The sequence below is a fragment of the Typha latifolia genome, chromosome 7, assembly GCF_019914945.1.
Source record: "Typha latifolia isolate L0001 chromosome 7, TyphaL0001v2, whole genome shotgun sequence".
NCBI lineage: Eukaryota > Viridiplantae > Streptophyta > Magnoliopsida > Poales > Typhaceae > Typha > Typha latifolia.
This window is the reverse complement of record NC_133092.1, coordinates 4,207,130-4,227,046: the sequence shown is the minus strand read 5'-3', so window position 1 is coordinate 4,227,046 and position 19,917 is coordinate 4,207,130. Positions and strand designations below refer to the sequence as shown.

General features: G+C 37.9%; 3 protein-coding genes across 3 annotated transcripts; 1 reads left to right on the top strand and 2 right to left on the bottom strand.

Annotated features, from left to right (window-relative positions):
* Positions 1–2,162: 2,162 nt before the first annotated feature.
* Positions 2,163–6,346, bottom strand: LOC140791750 (auxin efflux carrier component 6). Its single transcript, XM_073142398.1, has 7 exons — positions 5,827–6,346; positions 5,128–5,729; positions 4,285–4,492; positions 4,123–4,208; positions 3,845–4,002; positions 3,650–3,726; positions 2,163–2,737 (listed from the first exon to the last, which is right to left on the bottom strand). Exons 1-7 carry the CDS (start codon positions 6,276–6,278, stop codon positions 2,671–2,673), a joined length of 1,650 nt encoding a protein of 549 aa, XP_072998499.1. The 5' UTR covers positions 6,279–6,346; the 3' UTR covers positions 2,163–2,670.
* A 3,675-nt stretch (positions 6,347–10,021) lies between these two features.
* LOC140792177 (chromatin assembly factor 1 subunit FAS2 homolog) lies at positions 10,022–18,057 on the top strand. Its single transcript, XM_073143016.1, is given in 13 exon segments — positions 10,022–10,226; positions 10,229–10,272; positions 11,293–11,404; positions 14,719–14,745; positions 14,913–14,985; positions 15,074–15,177; positions 15,261–15,475; positions 15,547–15,649; positions 16,357–16,429; positions 16,831–16,916; positions 17,002–17,140; positions 17,254–17,354; positions 17,525–18,057. Coding segments are annotated over 13 exon segments (1,362 nt in total). The 5' UTR covers positions 10,022–10,159; the 3' UTR covers positions 17,743–18,057.
* Positions 18,058–18,178: 121 nt separating this feature from the next.
* Positions 18,179–19,842, bottom strand: LOC140792178 (stearoyl-[acyl-carrier-protein] 9-desaturase 1, chloroplastic). Its single transcript, XM_073143018.1, has 2 exons — positions 19,037–19,842; positions 18,179–18,884 (listed from the first exon to the last, which is right to left on the bottom strand). Exons 1-2 carry the CDS (start codon positions 19,586–19,588, stop codon positions 18,315–18,317), a joined length of 1,122 nt encoding a protein of 373 aa, XP_072999119.1. The 5' UTR covers positions 19,589–19,842; the 3' UTR covers positions 18,179–18,314.
* Between the last annotated feature and the right edge of the window lie 75 nt (positions 19,843–19,917).

The following is a 19,917-nucleotide window of genomic DNA, read 5'->3' as shown; positions in this document are numbered from 1 at the left end:
GAATACATTTATTAATACTAATATTAATGATTGAACACTTTATAATATAATTGAATACTTCATAATAAAATTAAACACTTAATTAATATTAATTTATAATAGTTTAATAATTAAAATTAATATCTAGTTGAGTGTAGAATGACGAAGAAAATCAAAAACTTCATTTATCGACACAAGAATAATATGAGAATATTATATTAAATATTGTCGATGTTCTTCAAAACTTATTCACTAATAGTATTGCTTATTGTAACGTCATACATAGTCTTCATATAAATAGAAATTTTATAATTCTCTAATAATATGATATGAATATTGAATATACACTGAAACAATCAGCATCGACACATGCACAAACATAAACACATCATAAGCATATGTAAATTGTGGACATAGAGTATAATAAGAATGTTGTGACTCTAAAGGGTTTGATTGATATGATTATAATGATGATGAGCTCATATCATCTAGTGGGTGCACCTCTCCTAATGTTATGCTACTACCTATAGACTCAAGTTCTTATAAAAATCTACCCCTATAAGAAGGTTTTGTAATAGGAATGTATGTCTCATCTTTATCATTATCGCCACCCGACCGAGTCTCATCATTATCACCATCACCATTACCATCATCATTATAATCTCTAGTCTCATTGTCATCAATTTTATCTAAGTCTTCTAAATGATCAATTGATCAGTTAATTTGATAATAATTAATAAAAATTAAAAATTAAAAAAAAACTCTACATGGCACAATGATTAGCAGCACGGCACGTGTACCGGTTGGCATAGCTCAGCACGGGGCTGTGCCATTGGCACACCTTGTACCAAGTGTCATGCTATTAACACACGAACATCCATGATCTCTATATAGATGTATATGTTTCATAACCCATTGTCTACTTTACATGCATGAAATATGCTATTAGCCTGAGTTAAATACAATATAGAAAGCGAAAATTTATAGAACTTGTATAGAAATTACACCAACATTAATCTACTCTGAAGGAAGTAGAAATGTAGCACAATAAATAATTCCTCTCTCTGTACATAATATAAACCTCCAGAAATGGCCCAATTAAATAGTTCAGCATAACAGCACGAAACAAGCAATGGCATGCACTAAGGCCACACCAAGAAGAAAGGAGACAAATATTTCATGGGGATCAAAGAAGGCCAGGGCGAGAGTGGAATGGGAAGTGAGGCACTACTAAGGCTGCCCCAGTACTCTTCTCCTTTGTGGTACTTCTACTACTGCTGCTGCTCTCCTCTACCACTACATCTTGTTTGAAAGCTGGAACTTGCTCTCTTGGTGGTGAATTAGGTGGGGAAAGCTTATTTTGGCATAGCAAACAAGAAAGCTTAAGACCCATCTCGAACTCTTAATCCTCTTTAGTTAGATGTGAAGCACATAGAGTTGTGCCTCTTATATACTATGCTGGAAGATGGAATTATTTGCTTGGTAGCCAAGTTTCAAAAATTTCCAGTGTTGAAGGAAAAGGATTGGCATTCGTTACGAAGGTAGAACAATTGGAGAAAATTTGGCTGGTCAAAGAAGATTAATTGAAGCACATGTTGTGGTCAACAGCTTCGTGACGAGGTTTTTGACTGAGGAGTTTGCTTGGTGTCCAAGGACTAGGACTCACAAGAAGCCAATAACTCTGGAGAGAGTGAGAGATGAGAGAGACCTTTATACATTGAATTTTGCAAGTAGGCTCAATTGTTCCACAAGTTAATATTAGTGAGGATGATCAGAAAAGTATACAAATGCCATATAGAAATTCTTAAATCGTGAAATAAAAGAAAATATAGTTGCATCTCGTAATAGTTAAACAGGTCAATAATCTAGCAACTCTAAATTTATCTATTAGATACTTAATATTTTTATTATTATCATACTAGATGTCAGTGCATTTATAAAAAACCTGTAACATAAGTTGCCAGGAATGTGAATATTAACACAAGTATGATATTATATAACCTTAGAGAAGCACTCCCAAAAGCTAAAATTTTGCGTTGTGCCCTAAAATGTTTGCAGAATGTAGAAAAACCTTTCTAAATTAAAGGGTAAAAGTACTCATGGAAGTGAGAACTAACTTTATGCTATGCATGTTAGAACTTTAGCTAAGGCAATCATTTGCTCCAAAGTATGAAAAAAAAAACTATAAAGGATAAAGTTGAGGATCTCCATAATGAGTATCCCCACATCCACTACTCAACGAAATAAATACATCTCCTTCACCGTAATCATAGGCCATGATATATGTATATATATTTCATAATTCATATCCATTCTGGCCACCACTAATCTTTGTAGGGGTGATAACCCTCAAGAGTCATGAGTTCCTCCACATACTCAACCCCATGATGGGAGAAAAGATCTCAAAATGATGAAGTGACTCCTGTCTCATATCCTAACATTGGGCTATTGCAAGTTAGAGAAAAGTACAGTGTAAGTTAATTAATTAATTAAGTGAGTAAGTAAGTAATTAATTCCGAAGGTCCTGGCTAATAAGCAATCTAGTGGGAGTAATAATAATAATAATAATAATAATAACTCGATCTAATGGCTTGATTCTGCTTGTGATTGATGGGTCCAAATCCAAAAACCTCCCTCCCTTGGATGCTCCCTTTCATTTTTTGCTTTATTTGATGGTAGGGACCCCAATTCTCATAGGCCCAAGAGTATGTAATAGAGAAGGGTCACAGGCAAGGAGACAAGCATGCCAAAGATTACCCTGCAAAGGTGAGAGGAGTCAATATCATGAAGGAGATGGCTTTAATTGCAAGATGTTGAAGGTCTTGTTTGATATATATAAATGACAAACTTTGTTGTTAGTCTGTGTTTGTTTAATCTTGATGATATATGCTAAGACATTAGATAATCGGAGTACCTAAAAATTTAATTAAGCTATTAGCTAACAGATCGATAATGTATATCATATTTTTAATACGATCTCTCACATGTAGCCTGTAATGTTAGAAAATAGTAAAATAAATTACTCTTGATACTATGTTAGACAACTGCATCACTCAAAAACTTAGGCTATTATTTAATAAACCAGTGATATATCTCACACATACAACTTAAGTTTTTGGCCAATATGATTATCTAACAATATCTTTATATTTTCTTTGTATTTGTCCCTTTTATTTCTTGTTATTTAAGAGCATGTTCTTGAGATCTATATCTTGATATATGCTAGGAGAAATTATATTTTACACTTTATGATTAGGTCCAAATTCACTTCACGCTACGCCCCACCGACACACATACATAATTTCATTTGTAACACTTTATCTTATTATAATCATATTTAAATTAGAATTATTTTTTTTTATCATATTTGACTAATCTATAAGTCGAATTTAAAAATACTCATTAGAGATAAAGATATGACAAAAACATATATATATTCAATATATTTATTATCCAAAATTTAATCCGTATTATTTTTTGATAATTTGGGAAGCTTATATAATTGTCTAAATTTTAGGCTCTAATAAGTATCTACAAATTCAACATATAAATTAGTTAAATATGATAATAAAAAAATTAATTTAAAAATATAATTATAAAAGATTAAAATGTCACAAATAAAATTATAACCACGGAGGGTATACTACTATAAGTTTATAACACAACATACCCGGTGCTAAGTATGTCAGGATGCAGTCCATATTCTCTTGCAAATACAAAGGGTACAATCCCTTGAGGAAGAGCTGCCTGAGAAAATATATAAATAAATAAATAATAAAAATGGGGGGAAAACAGTAAACAATATTGCCTGAAATATTATCAAAATTTTAAAAGGGTATAAGAGTTAAGCCTAGTAATTAAATACCTGTACGATTGCAGTGTGAAGCCGAACCCCTCTCAATCCAACAGCTAGAGATGCAGCTGACATTACTATAGGCCCACATAAGAATCTAATTGTCATACTTATGATTGCCATCTTTGTCCCACATGCAATGATCCTCTGCTGAAGTGCCATGAACAATCCTACAAGCAGGTCAAATCTTTTCTCAACTTTTCCAAAAGTAGATGTTGGCAAATTAATCTTCAGAACCATATGTATGTCATTAGTACGTAATCATATGGCTAAATTAAGCTAATCATCACCTAAACTAAACATGGCCATTCCAAGCCCGGCATCTGAAATGATCTTTATGGAGTTCTTCACCAAGTCCGGCATGCTCACTTCCCATCTAGAGAAGATATTATAACATATTAATCCATGCATAAAACCGTTAGTTAAGAGGCTAAATGCACTCAAAGACCAACCTGAATGCAATCAAAGACCAGAGGAGGCCAAGTATACTGGAGTAGGTATTAGGGTTCCGAGATAGTTTTCGACCAACTACTACCAGTATGAGCTTTAGCATAACAAGAGCGTGAGGCATTTGCTGACTAGGTATTCCATCCTTCTCTTCTTCGTACTCTTCTCCAGAGATAAACTTTATAGTGCTCCTGAAGCTCAGTTCTGTATCATCTGAAATATAATTCAAAGAGAATTTTATATTCTTTCTCTTCTTTTTATATATATATATATATATGTAATAAATTCAGCAACTTATAATCTCTATCATAGAACCAAAAAATATATATATAAATGATGACAAAAATATGTGTCATCTCATTGATCTTGTCCACACATCGTCAGTCTCAGGGAATATTCCCAGATATGAAAAGGAACGACTCTATATTAAATTTGCTATGGCAAAGTGAAAATGAGGAAAAAAAAAGGGGTTAGTTTGCCAGTTCAGAGCTGACACGTACTCACAGTGTACAGCTAGTTGCTGTTTAACCTCACTATTAGATCGGCTCACAGTATCAGATTTTATGAGCAGCAAATGGACAAAAACCGACCAACCAACAAAAATAACAGAACAATACCGTACCCTAGAATATTCGCCATTTTATGTTCTTTTAGTAAGGCATTAAAAAGTTAAATAATAATTATCGGGTGTGAGCAAGAATGAATGGAAAGCGTAGATTAGTTGTTATATATATGTTTATTATTCTTCATCCGGCACTCAAATGGATGTATGTATATAATATTATGGTTTAATTTGATAAAAGAGAATGAAAAGAGAAAAGAACAAAGACGCAAATGTACTTAATTACCTCCGATATCTTTGCCTGCTTGTCCCTCACAATTACTATGATTCCCACTCACCACCTTAACTCCGGCCGCCGCCACCACCGGTGACGACAACTGTCTCACCACCCTCACTCCCCCACCGGCCGGCGACCTCGTCCACCCCGGCGTCCCCACCTCCATTTCATTAAAATTCGACTCCCTCGGCGTCGGCTGCACGGAGTAGGCGTCCGTCGACGAGGCGTAACCCGACAGCCTCGGGCTCGCCCGCGCCGACCGGCATCCGAACCCCACGTCCCCCAGCGCCTGCTCCGTCGGGTACCGTCCCGGCGTGTTCACTGAGTAGATCTCCGCCCCTGATAGGTTCGACAGCCGCGGCGTCAGCCCCATCGACGACGACATCGCCGACTCCGGCGCCGACGACGTTGACCGCCGTATCCGGACTCTGAGCCTCCCGTCCACGTCAACCTCCGACTCAGCGCGGATCGGCACGTCCCGGCCGTCGAGCGAGATGACGTCACCGTCGACCTCAATCTCCGTGATGGCTGCCGCCGCCGCCCCTGGGAACTGGTCTTGGATTAGCAGCGTGGCGGCGCGGTACTCGAAAAGGAAGAGCAACAAAGTGTACCTACGTCAAACAAGAAACTATTAATTAATTCTCTAATTCCCATGCATGCAACTAATTAAAAAAAATTGTATCAATTATTAACTTTATTTTTACGTACCAAATTATGCACTGGAGGACTACAAGCTGCACCATTAGACTCTGCGTGAAGTCGCCGTACATAGCTCGAAGGAGAGGAATCCCCATGACCAGAGTGTTCGGGAGGGTTCCGACGGAGAAGAGGGTGATGAGCCAGTCGAGACGAGTGGCGCGGTCGCGGCGGCTAGGGGGAGCGGAGAAGGAGGCGAGGAGGGAGAGGATAAAGAGGACGCAGAGCTTGGCGGTGGTGTCAGCGACGACGAAGAGGACGTCCATTTGGTAAGGGTTGTTGTGGGCGATGAAGTGGAAGGAGAGGACGGGGACGGCGAAGGCTGCGACGAAGCGGTTGATGCCGGAGCACTGCTCCGGCGTGAAGAGCTTCCAGTACTTCACGGAGGCGTAGGCCAGGAACATGGCGAAGTAGAGGGGAGCCATGGCGCACATCACTGTGTAGAAGTCGTTCGAGGTGATCATCTTGCTTGCTTAATTGGTTCCTTATGGCCACAAGTGATCAAAGATATATACTAGAGAACTAAGGAGGGTAGTTGTTGCTTACATATATATATATATATATATATATATATATATATATATATATATATATGAGAGAGAGAGAGAGAGAGAGAGAGAGAGAGAGAGAGAGAGAGAGAGAGAGAGCTTACAACTTTATAGATGGAAAAGATGTTTATATTGGTATGTTGTAAGAGTTAACGGAGTAATTATATGTGAGCTGTGGCATTGCAGTAGTACACAGTCTGTGTAATTAATTAGTTGGTCTCGAGTTGCTACCAAGTAAAGGGTGTAAATTACAAAATATCGTTCCTTTTGTTCGAACATAACTGGCGACTTGTGCCGTGGAGTCGCTGTGAACTGGCCTGCAGTCGTGGGAAGAAGCAGGCTGGTGTCTCGTTACCGGACGGCACTTCTTCCGGGGATTCCTGTGAATGGTTATCTCATTGGGTATTCAAAGTGTACCCCAAAGCTGCCCCAGTACTAGGATTCAGTATCCTTTCGTTGTTGTTGTTGTTTTATATTCGTACCCTCACGATAAGGCGAGGGAGGGAGGGAGGGATAGTTTTTGGAGGTCGGATAGGATAGGATAGTGGGACAGGATAGTTTTATTCTTGCTGGAAAGCAAACGGCATTTATTCCAAACTTTATCTGCCCCACCGCCTCTTCTTTTTCTGTTGACCGCGACAGTGCGGTCAAACTCGGGAACTGAGCGCGAGAAGTAGCTATCGGCTATCTAAAAGGATGTTTCATGACCTGTTAATTTTTTAAGTTTTTAGAAAAAAAAATTATATTTTACCTCAACTATGATTAAGCTAAAACTTGAAATCTCTCTGAAGATTTTTATTCACTTTACTCTCTTATGGTAATACGAAAAAAACAAATAAAATGTTTTTTTTGTAACAGTCGAATAATATTATTTTGGGGGCAAAAGTTCATTCAAATCTTAAAAATAAAAGAATAAAAAAAAGGACAAAAAAATTATAAGTTTGATAAATTTAATGTAAGATTATCAAATTTGACCCAAATCGATTAAAAGAAAGCTAACTGATGTGAAACCTATACGACCCTTTGGTAAATTGTGTACTATCTAATCATGCCAGAATGTGATAAAGCTGCTAGTATTAAAAGACTTCTCATCTGCAACGTAGTAGATTATAATCCTAAGTCACTGGAATCACGAGGTATTCCAACAAAAGAGTAATAATGCTAGGAGAAAGTATCTTTCAACTGAGGTACTACTTTGTAACAAGTTTCATATGGATAAAAAGGTTATCTGCAAAATAATGATCTAAGGTATATATCTAACATTAAATAGTTAGAGTAATATTTTCTTTAATATATATATATATATATTCTTTTACCGGCAGCTAGTATTGTGTAATTATTATTATTATTATTTTCCTGGAGGAATTGAGGAATAAAAGAAGGATCCGACCAAGCTATGCGACGGTGAAATGACAAGGATGGGCCCCAGGGGGTAATGGCCTGTGTCTGTGCGCGCGCGTGCCCGGATTGCAACGTTTATTCCCCGACAGCATCTGCGATGATCTTGACCGTCCAATGCTCCGGTAACGCATACATCGATGCAACCTACTGTGTCCCGTCACCCTCCCTGCTTCCCGGTCTGCTGCCCCTCCCTTCCCCCAAAGTCCAAACTCTTTCCAGTGGGCTCCCCTCCCCCGTTAGGCCCACTGATCCAATGGGCCGTACAGACTGCGACTTGTCCAACCAACGGTCCAGATCTTTTGCCAAAAATTCATATTGGTTTCCACGTTTTTTCTTTCCATGGGTTTTTCCTGTGTGTACCCTTTAAAAAATGTATTAGATATGTACATATATGCCTCTCAAAACACACAATTTTTACGTGTATATCTTTTATATAGTCTTATTTATTTATTTTTTTATTAATTTTCTCTGGAGTTAAACTAGCTGTTTCAATTTAAACAATTTAGACACAAATCTTTTGAAACCATATTTATTCTAATTTTTATAAATTTCTCAGCCTTAATCTTGAAATATAGGAAAATTATTTATAATGCCTTGATTTATAACGTAATTATAATTTACACACTATATTTTTACTATTTATAAATCGAGTCTTCTGATTTAGAGAATATATGCAGAAAATAATTTGGCTTAGATTTTAACTAACACTGTCAGAATATTCTATTTAATTAAGTTAACTAACTGATCAAATGACGTTGTGTTTTTTGCACTATAGAACTAAATCCCTTGTCGTTAATTTTCCACTGTAGAAACTAATCAGCCTTCAATTTAAATTAACTCATGGCACTAAAATTATTTCTACTCCTTCAGATACCCATCCCCATTATAAAATCTGACCCACAAAACTAATAGCTCCAATAAATTATTCTGGCGAAACAATAACTCCAAGCAATTATAAAAATTACTTAAACTTTAAATTAGACTACAATATATTACACTTACTACAATTATAAGAGGTTTAGTTGACATAATAAGAGGACACTGGAATAACTTTTACTTATCATTGAGGTACATCATAACTACAAATATGTGTACTGTTACTACCTCAATGTGTATACAAAATAGCTAACTGACCAAATTCCGTATGCAATAATTTTTAATTTAATTCAAGCAAAGAGTTGATATACGACATTAATGTGTTTGAAGTTGATATTATTACACCACGCAAACAAATCTCAATGGTCCTCCTTCTACTAGATTAACCATATTATGCTTATGATTATAAAAAAAATTTGTACTCGTCTTCCTCCGAAAGAACAGTGGAACCTTTTGTTGTGATTTTTTTTAGCTACGAAAGTTCATATTTTTTACATTGCTTTCTACCACATGAATAATTTAGCATTCTCCACGTTCTAAAAAGAGAACAATACGAAACTTTGTACCAACTTAGCTAAAATAAAACTAAAAATAATCATATTAGTAAAGTGTCATGTTTTAAAAATAAATCATTATGTCATGTTTCATTTGATTAAAAAGTACGGATAGATTTAGACAACCAAAAAAAAATTTCTGGCCGAAACGAAAATAAGAGAAAAAGAAGGGGGTAAAAGGCATACAAATATTAAAAGATTATTTTTTTAAAGGTATAGTCACATTTTTTTCTTTTCCTTTCACTACTACCTCATACGATATATATAATTAATAATTTTACCCTAGCACTCATTAGCTTATACGGATAAGCAGTGAAGAGAGAAAGTAATAGTTTACCCACAAAGTAAACAAAATTATGGAAAATTACATTTTATGCCTTGTAATTTGGCCTAATTGCCTCTCTTTTTTTTAATTTCAACTTAAGTATCTAATTCTTTATGATTCTAACTAAAGTATAAGAGTTACCCCTATGTATAAAGTAGCAGGTGAATAATATATTTTTCTGGTAGGAGAGTATTTTTGTCGTATAAATATTATCTTTAGATAGGAGAAATTGGTTACCATCAAATATAATAAAAAATAATAATAGTTATATTTTAGATTAGAGAAGTTAAACACTTAAATATAAATTTGTGTAACTGTGCCAAACCACAATGAGATAAAGCTTAATTTTTCCCTACAAATATTCAAGGGTCATGTAATAATAATTATTTTGTAAAATGTTTGTAAGAAAAACTTCGAATTATTGGAAATCACGCGCATCTCACGTGCAAAAGGCCAATCTAGCGGGAAACACCCACAGCACGCAACACACTCCCAATCTTCCCGCCTTCGCACCACCCGCGGTTGGACGATAATCCACTCTGAGCCCCATTTCCGCAACCCTAGAGAGAGAGAGAGAGAGAGAGAGAGAGAGAAAGAGATTCCAAGGGAAAGAAGAAAACCTAGAGATCCACCAGTGGAAGATGAAGGGAGGGACGGTTCAGATCAACTGGCACGACACCCAGCCGGTCCTAACCCTAGATTTCCATCCCCCACTGGAATTCTCGCCACCGGCGGCAGTGATCACGACATCAAGGTACGGATCTCTAAGCCGTCTCGTCCCCTCCCCCCCACCCCTCTTTCGGCCTCTTAAAGATGCGATTTTGATCTGTTATTTTTATTTTGGAACGATGAAATGGGAGGTATGTGGTTTTCATTCATTATGTCGTGCATTTGTTGCTTTAGAATGTTAATATGCTGCAAGTGTGAAAATTTCTAGTGTTGTGGTTGTAATCGGGATGGTAAGCATTAATCATTGCAGGGCAGTTAAACTTAAAATGAGTGGTCTGATATGGAAGTAACTTTCTACTTATTTAGTACTCATTTTGTTGCATGATGATCTATCTTGAATCTTGATTCTTTTTAAGACGGAGTAGAACCATATTTGCAAAATACTGCAGCCTTGTAACAGTTCATGCCTCTCTTTTGAGTTCACCGATTCATGTGGATGAAAAAGAACAATTTATGGCTTAAGTACACTGGATAGTTACTTCAGAGATCTAATAAAGTGAGAAACACGGAGGAAAAGGCGTTTGTGGCTGTCAACCAGCTTGGTTTTGTGCTGACTGCTGATGAGTCACATGTCATTATGTCTACTTTAGTTATACATCACAGTGGATCCTCAGAATCTAGTTGTTCAGGAGCGTTTCTATTCCTTCTTTTGTTTCTGTTTATAGCTAAAGGGCAGCTTTTGAAAGAATAATAGCCACGTGTTCTTTGTTAGGATGTTTTGACAGCATCAGCTATATGATAAACTTACAAACCTGTCTTCTGATAAATTTGTCACAAATCATGCATGCGTGCTCTTGCACATATATGTGTGTGGGCGTGCACGCATCCATACGCGTGTTGATGTATATGCGCACATATGCACACCTGCTTTCTATTCATATGCACATGCCAGATTGAGAAAGGAGAACTGGGATTATATCTTAGTATCATTCATTTAGTTAATGAAAATCTACTTATTCTAGCTAAATTAGGTTAATCAATATTGTCATTTTTCTATCTGTTTTCTTGCAATGAACTAGTGGATTTATGTGATTTTCTTCTGCAGTTGTGGGCTATATTTGCAGATGAATCACAGAAGAAACTTCCGACAGCTTCCTATCAAAAAAGCCTTTCATACCATAGTTCTGCAGTGAATTCTCTCCGGTTCAGTCCGTCTGGTGAGAAAACATCATGTATGATCAGTTTTCTTAAAAAGATGATATTTATGGCTTCTTTGTTTTCTTTAGTACACTACATAATGCCATTGACAAAACATAATATGGACTCAACATTGGAAAATTTTAATCAAATTATAAATCATACATAGAGGTAGGGGTGAAAACGGATTGGATAGTGCTCAACTTATATCTGGGTCTGTATTTTTAGTTCGGATATGGATACATATATCAGACAGATAGTAAAATTTAAAATCTCATTATAACTAAATGGATACAGATAGCTTTTAGATACATATCGGATCTGAAACAGATGCGGATAAAAAATACAGACCGGATACGGATAAGATTTTATACGAATATAGATGTAGATCGGATACGGATCAGATTTTATACGAATACAGATACAGATCGGATACGAATCAGAATTTATACGAAGATAGATATAGATCGGATTCGGATTAGGTTTTTATACGAATATAGATACATATCAAATATGGATCAGATCTTAACCGGATACGAATAAAACTTGAACTAAAAATATATCTTGAATACTTAAACAGTCAGTTATTATCAGTTCACAAATACCTATTGCACCCAAACCCCAAAGGATGCCAAGAACAATTGCACCTTCATTCACATTAACTTCAAGAAATTAAATTAAGACAAATTTCAAATACAAAGTTTAGAGCTTTAACAGCTAGAGCTCCATTCTAGATATAAGTTCACATTAACTTCAACAAATTAAATTAACACAATTTCAAGTACAAAGTTTAGAGCTTTGACAATCTAGAGTTCCATTATACACACAAGTTCATATTAATTGTACTTGTTCACAATCTAGATCTTTAAAACAAAGTCTAAATTAGAACAAGTTCAAATACCCATGGACAGTCTAGAGCTTTAATACAATTTAAATTAGAACAAGTAACATCCATTTAACTTTGATCGAAAGGATGCAGTATTATACAATAATTTTAACTAGTGTATAATGACTCACTACCACATCCATTTAGAACAGTGCCACTATTCTCGCCTTGTCTCATTTTAGAATGCAAACTCCTTGATTTATATATAGAAGGGCGCTATAAAAACTCGAAGCATCTTTCCTTACTCTAATAATCACAAGAGGAGACAGATCTATCACTATCTTAGGAAGAGAGTGACAGAGCATTCAGTGACTCACTTAGAAGTACATTTATATGATGATTTATTCAACATAACCAACGATTGGCATTCCTTAAGAAAATGTCTTACCGTTACAGGAATAACAAATTTGAGGCAAATTCACACTATATTTGGAGAACATATCAATTATAGTATTAGGAAGATAAACAATGGGCATTCCCAACAATACAAGAGCCTCACCAAGATCCTTCTTCTGTACTCCTTCTCATAAATAAATATCATGATCATGCGCAAACGGATGAGCTTTGGGATCCAAAGTTCAATTGCAAATGGAAACCAATTAAATAATTAATCCTTGAGTAGAAATGGTTAAACCATTTAAATAAACGTAATATAAATGGATTAACCACTTAAACAAACATAATATATATTGTGATCTAGGATAGTTTATCACTTTATTCTTTATTAATTGGCAAAGCAGAGGGGGTGGCAACTGCGGGCGACAAGGAAGAGGTCGGGGCTATAAGGGAGGTGTGCCGAGGGATCTAGGATGGTTTATCACTATTCTTAATTAATTGGCAAAGGAGAGGGGATGGCAACCTAGAGGCAACAAGGAAGAGGCTGGAGGCAATAACGAAGGTGTCAGCACAAAGGTTGATGTCGTGCTTCTAGATGTGGTAGCTGGTAGGTGTCAGAGGGGGCAACACGAGAGAGAGAAAAGGGGGGAGGGGGCTCTTGAAGTTGAAGGTGATCTTAAGGAGGAGAGGCAGATGCGATGCTTGGCGGCGACGGAGAGGCGATGGTTGCGGAGGAGATAAAGAGGGTAAGGGCGCGTCACTGTTTTTGGATTTTGACGGTGGCTAGGGCTAGGATGATAGAGACTCGAGGTGAAGACGGTTAATCAGGTAAGGGTATAGAATAGGGGTTAGGTTAAATGGTCATGTTTTAGGCTTTTAGCTGGTAGGGTATATAATATAATATATTATTTATAGATTATGTGGGTGAACGAATATTTGACACTCGTATCCGTATCTAGAAAATCCTACCTGACAATTATCTATATCCATATCTTTGTTTTTTTTCCAAAATTCCTACCCATATCCGGGTTGGGTAGGAATTTTTTATTGAATATGGTTTGAATCGGTTAAGGTAGTGGGTGGGTTGGAGTTAATCTGACCCATTTTAAATTTACATAAAGGGCATATGGTGTTGTATTTGTATCCATGCAGTGTAGCTAGTTGTAGAATCTTTAACAAAGTTTCTTCAATGAATTTGATCCATAATAGCGGTTGTCCAATGTCAATTAAAAAAATTGGAACATAGGAAGTAAAGTAAGAGTAATGTTATTGTCGATGACTCTGTGTGTTTCAGTGCCTAATTCTTCATCTTGTGGAAGTCCATTAAATTGTTAGATGACTTTTGTTTTCTCTTTGGCATGCAAGTGAGACTCTGGTTTTCCACCCGTTGTTGCAAAAGGTCTAGAAAATAATGTCTACTTGTTACTGCAAAGGAAATTATTCAGCATGTGTCAAACCTACATTGGCAAAATGTTAACATTTACCATAACTTTTGTCAGAATGCAGGACGATATCAGAGATATGCTATCTTTAAATTGTTAAACATTCAAGACATGTTCAGGGCCTGTTGAAAAGATTCAGGAGTTAGTGAATTCATTTATGTACTCCAAATAACAAGCTTGCAATATGAGTAACACCAACTCATCATCTACTGCAGTTCTATATAATGCATTTTAGATGCAGGGTCCTTGAATCATAAAGTTGACAGTTCTTTGTAGCCTTTTGCATGATTGGCCTTGCTGCTTCAAATTATTTGATAAAAAACTGATCTTCCATTTAATTTGTAGCATTTTTTTTTGAAGAAAAGGGTATGATTTACCAGGGCCTCTCATGCCAATGCGAGGACTTTGCAACACATCTTGGATCACTACATTAGGTTAACTAACCAAAAAAAAGAAAGAAAGATAGAAAAGGGCAAGGCCAAATTATGTCAACCATTAGCTGTTCCCTTTTTGTTCCCTTCAAACATTGATATTTTGTTGTATAAATTGCCTATTGTTTATCCCATTATTTTAAATGCTTTGATTGAATAGTGTAATGGAGAACATTGGTCTATTGTCAATTCCTTGTAGATTTGCTAAGACAAATGACTTTGCCATCCTACTTTTGCAGGAGAACTGCTTGCATCCGGCGCCGATGGTATGTTTTTTGTGTGGATCCTATCTTCAACCCTTGATGTTTATTAGTTGTTCATCATCAAATGTTGATTGCCTTTAGCAAATAGGACCTTAGATGCTTCATTTTGCATAAGTAAGCTTCATGTAGCACAACCAAAATGGATGTCTATATGCATTTCCATTTTGTAGGAGGTGAATTAGTACTTTGGAAACTACACTCAACAGATGATGGCCAGACTTGGAAAGTCCTCAAGACATTATTGTAGGATCCTCCACACAAAATTTGTCATCAAAATACAGTTTCTTCTCACAATCATATTTATGTAGCTTAGTTTGATTTCCTTTATCAGATTTCATCGGAAAGATGTTCTTGATCTCCAGTGGTCTGCAGATGGTGCATATTTGATCTCTGGTTCTGTTGATAACTCTTGCATAATATGGGATGTTAATAAAGGTATATGATGGCAAATGACATCTATTTGTCAATTCAAATGCTGCAACACTCATGTGTTATTTCGTATGTGATGATGTTTTCAGGTTGCGTCCATCAAATATTAGATGCTCATCTGCATTATGTTCAGGGAGTTGCGTGGGATCCGCTGGGTCAGTATGTTGCTTCACTTAGCTCAGATAGGACATGCAGGGTATATATAAATAAGCCACAAACCAAATCAAAGGGCTTAGAGAAAATTAACTTTGTTTGTCAACAAATGCTAACAAAGTCTGATCCTCAAAAGTTTGATGATTCAAAGGTCTGGATGGTATGTTATCAGTTGCAATGTTAGATACTATGTTCGGAGCATAACATTTCCTCCATTTTCAGCCTACACCACCTAAGACTCATCTGTTTCACGATGAGACTTTGCCATCCTTCTTTCGGAGATTATCATGGTCACCAGATGGATCATTCTTGCTAGTGCCATCAGGTATATGCTTATAGTAGTATCAATAGAAATATTATTTCAAGCTTGATGGTATTATATTCATATTCTTTCTGGTATGTTAAAAGGTCTAGCTTTTCTAATGTGTGCATCATCAATTGACTTTCTTTCAATGTTCTGAAAATTTTCTGGATAGTAAATTTAGAATGTCTGTCTGTCAAAATATAGTTTGAGATAGTCTCAATGTTTGTGATCATGAGTTCTAAGCAAGTGTTCAGCCCAAGTATCCAATCGCTCTCCTATAATGATTCTTGAGGCCAGGCTTCATCTGGTAGCTTTAATCTGATTCCTCAATTCACTTATTTTGTATCAACTCCCTAAATTCCCCAGTATCTTGTACTTCATTTATTCTGCACAACCACTGTTAGCTTGCTTGAGAACCTGTCTTTAGCATGTACTTATTTTCTATTTCGCGAGTTAAAATACTTTGTCTCTCAGATATTTCATGTTATTTCTTGGCTTATAGGTTAAATCACTGTTGGTAATGTTAATTTGTAGTCTCCTCTGTATACTTGCTGGTATTGTCCTTTCCGAAATGCTTTGATATAATTCCTTTTAAGAACTTACAATGGAGGCATTCTTAGATGGGTAGACACAAGCAAGGGCAACATCTTTAAAATTTTGTACTCTTTCATCTTCCAATTTTGCATGTTCTGAAGGAAAACAGTGAGTGCTACTTTTCACTTTTTCAGGTATATGCAAACATTTATCTGGGCCTGAAGTGTTTAACACTGCTTATATAATCTCAAGAAAAGATCTATCAAGGTAAAACATCCAATATCTTTTCTATGATCAGCTTCATCTTAGATTTACTGATTTAGTGAACAATTGAACATATCTGGATGTCTTGCTTTTCGATTTGTATTCTATCTTACTCCTTTTGAATGAAACGAAAAAGTTCTAAGAGGGCCTTGATTGATTGAGCATTCAGTTGTATACATATGTCACATGCTATCTCAAAGCCGATATTATCTGGTTTCTTCAATTTCAATTTTGGTAGACATTGAAGTGTTGGCTTTTATAGCACAAATTACTTGACCGTATTTTACTCTGGGTGTCCCGCTGCATCTTTTAGGAACTTGCTGAAATCCAAAACAAAATATAAACGGTTTCTAGCTACAAAAATTTGGGATACTTTTCTTAAATACGGGGTTTTTATTATGTAGGCCTGCCATACAACTTCCAGCTAACAAACCTATAGTGGCTGTACGATTCTGTCCTGTTCTTTTTTGTCTACGTGGTTCGAAGTCAGGTGACTTTGTATCTCTAGTTTATTCTTTTCTCTGTAACAACTGTTTCTCATTCTGCAACCTGAACTCTGTATATAACGATGGCAGCTGGCTTGTTTAAACTTCCTTATAGAGTCATTTTTGCTGTGGCCACTTTGGACTCTCTCTACATCTATGATACTGAGAGTATGCCACCAATAGCAATATTTGCTGGACTCCATTATGCAGCTATTACTGATATTTCATGGTGAGTATCCAAATCTCTAGGATTCTTTGATTTCCACCACCTCAACCATCACACACACGCGCACACACACACACAGAGAGTAAGTGCTTCATACTCACTACTGTTCGTGCTAGGTCTCCTGATGCTAAGCACCTTGCATTGTCCTCACGAGATGGGTACTGTACTGTTCTTGAGTTTGAGAATGATGAATTAGGGCAACTTTATTCCCTCTCAGGTATTGATTTTGTGTAACGATCTATTACCTTTTGCTCTTTTTTTATTATTGAAATGTGGCCTATTAATGATCTAGTTGTTACAGCCCTATTTTAAGTGAATTCTAGTCATTTTGCTTCTCTTTCAATTTGCCATGTTTCCACTTATATGATTCCTTTTAAATTTGTGTAGAAACAAAGAAACCGGTAGTAGGAAATGCACATTCAGCACATTTGAATCCAGAAACTGTAACTATGGAAATTGATGATCAAGACGCAGGCAAACTTGAACGGAAAGCTAATTCAAAGCACATCGAAGGTGAAGGTACGCAGAAATTATCAGCTTCGACCAAGAACTCTGATGTAAAGAAAACTACAAAAAAGAGAATAACACCTGTTGCCATCAACTAAGAACTAGGAGGAGAGGATGCTATAGTTGGATAGAAGCTTTTGCTTTCCCTTCTTAAGTTTTTTAGGGCTAATTGTACTTGTCTCAATCCATAGCCATGTCAAAAGTTAGCGAAATTAAGATGAACAAAGAGCAATTCGCTTCTTGCTGCATCTATCTGTATAGGGACCTTTCTTACCCTTATCTGATCTCTTAGACAAAAGATCAATGAAACATTAGGAATGTTAATTATGTCCTTGGACAAATAAACTTGCCAAGAGCCAGAGGCATGGATACTTATAATGGAAGTTGTTGAATACTTTATGTGCATTTGCCAATTGCCATTCCCTTTGTTCATAATCATATTTTACGATTCCAGTTTTCATATGTATTGCAGTTTTTTTCCACCGCCAGACAATAACTATTTAGGAACAGAAACACAATAAGCAAACATTTATATAGAGAAGAGAGAATGAAGTGGACCTCGATTTAAGAGTTAAAAAGATTAGTTTGAACAAGTCCAAGATTAAACTCCAACAAAGAAAAAAGCCCAAACAAAACAGAGAACACCCCACCACTAACTAGTAACTGGTAACTACACCACCACCTCCCTATCAAACACCCAGCTAAACCTCACCCTCTTCTCCTCCGCCTTGTTCGCCCTCTCCTCCGCCCTCTCCGTCACCTTCCTCATCCTGCCGGCCAACCCACAGACGAAATCCCTCGCCCTCCTCCCCTCCCCGCTGAGCCCGCTCTCCAAGCTCTCCAGCTTCCACCTCTTCACCAAGAACTCCACGATGTCCGCGTAGTCCTGCGCGGTGTACACCCCCAGCCGCTGGGCCACGGACGCGAAGTGGTCGAAGAGGCGCGGGTCGTGCCCGTCGTGCATGAGGTGGGCCGGCATGGTGATGCGCTTCCGCATCATGTCGGCGATCGCCAGGACGGCGCCCTCAGGGTCGATGGCGAGGAGCTGGTCGACGATGCGGGCGTAGGCGTTCTCGTGTCGCTTCTCGTCGGCGGCGATGGTGCCGCACACGCGGGCCAGGACGTCGTCGCCGCGCTGCTTCGCGAGGCGGGCGGTGTTGCCGTGGGAGACGAAGGTCGCGCGCTCTTGGAAGGACGTGTACACGAAGCCGAGGTACGGGTTGTTCTCCGTCCCCGGATCCTACAAAGCGATCAAGAAAATTAATTAATTGTAAAGCTAATGTGGTATTAGTGGCTAAATTACACAACATTCCACCCTGAATTATGACTCAATAGTCAGTATCATCACTCATTACAACTATATTAATGCAAGCAGCAAATAAACATACATACCATTCCGGACCCGATGAGATACTGCACCGTCTTCTCCACCATCCTCATATCGACTCTTCCGGACAAGTACATGTACTTCCCGAGCAAATCCCCATGCCTATTCTCCTCCGCAGTCCAAGTCCGAGTCCAAACCGCCCACGGGCTCGGACTCGCCCCCGTCTCGTCTCTAACCCCATCCAAAGTATTAATCATAGTCTGGTAAGTCGGCAACGCCTCCTCCGTGATCATGTCCCCCACGAGCACCACGAAGTACTCGTCCGGCAAATCCGCGGTCCGGGCTCTCAAATCCCGAATCTCCTCCTCGAATTCGTCGGTGGGCAACGACGAGTTCGGTAGGAAGTCGGTGGGCTGCCAGCATTGCTCCACCGGCTTTAGCATCGGGAGCAGCTCGCGCGACGCCCACCCCTCCAGCGACTTGAAGATTTCGGCCTTCTCCGGCGGCATTGAGTGGATAACTCGGCGCCGGTTTGGGGGGGCCACCGCAATGGCCGAAACCCGGCAACGGGACCTAGCCATTGCCGGCATTGAGAGGAAGAGCGATTGGGCCTGCATAGCTGCTGCTGCTGCTACTACTAAACGGTAAAACAAAATGCCTCTTGTTGTGTACAAGGTCGATAACCTTGCGCACTTAGATATATAGCCGGCGGGGTGATTAAAATGCCCCTAGGTGTCAATCAAACTCCTTGGGTTTGAGGACACTTGGAAGTTTTGGGGCGAGGGTATTTGTGCCATTTGGCATGCAAGGTGGGAAGGAGAGGGAGATCCGATATTATGTGGGCAAGCCAACCTTGAATTGGTTGTGCTTCGCAAAAAACCAGTGGGTGCAGTGGTTTTGTTAGAGGATTCCTGTGGGTGTGCTCAGGTTATATTGGGAAGGGTGA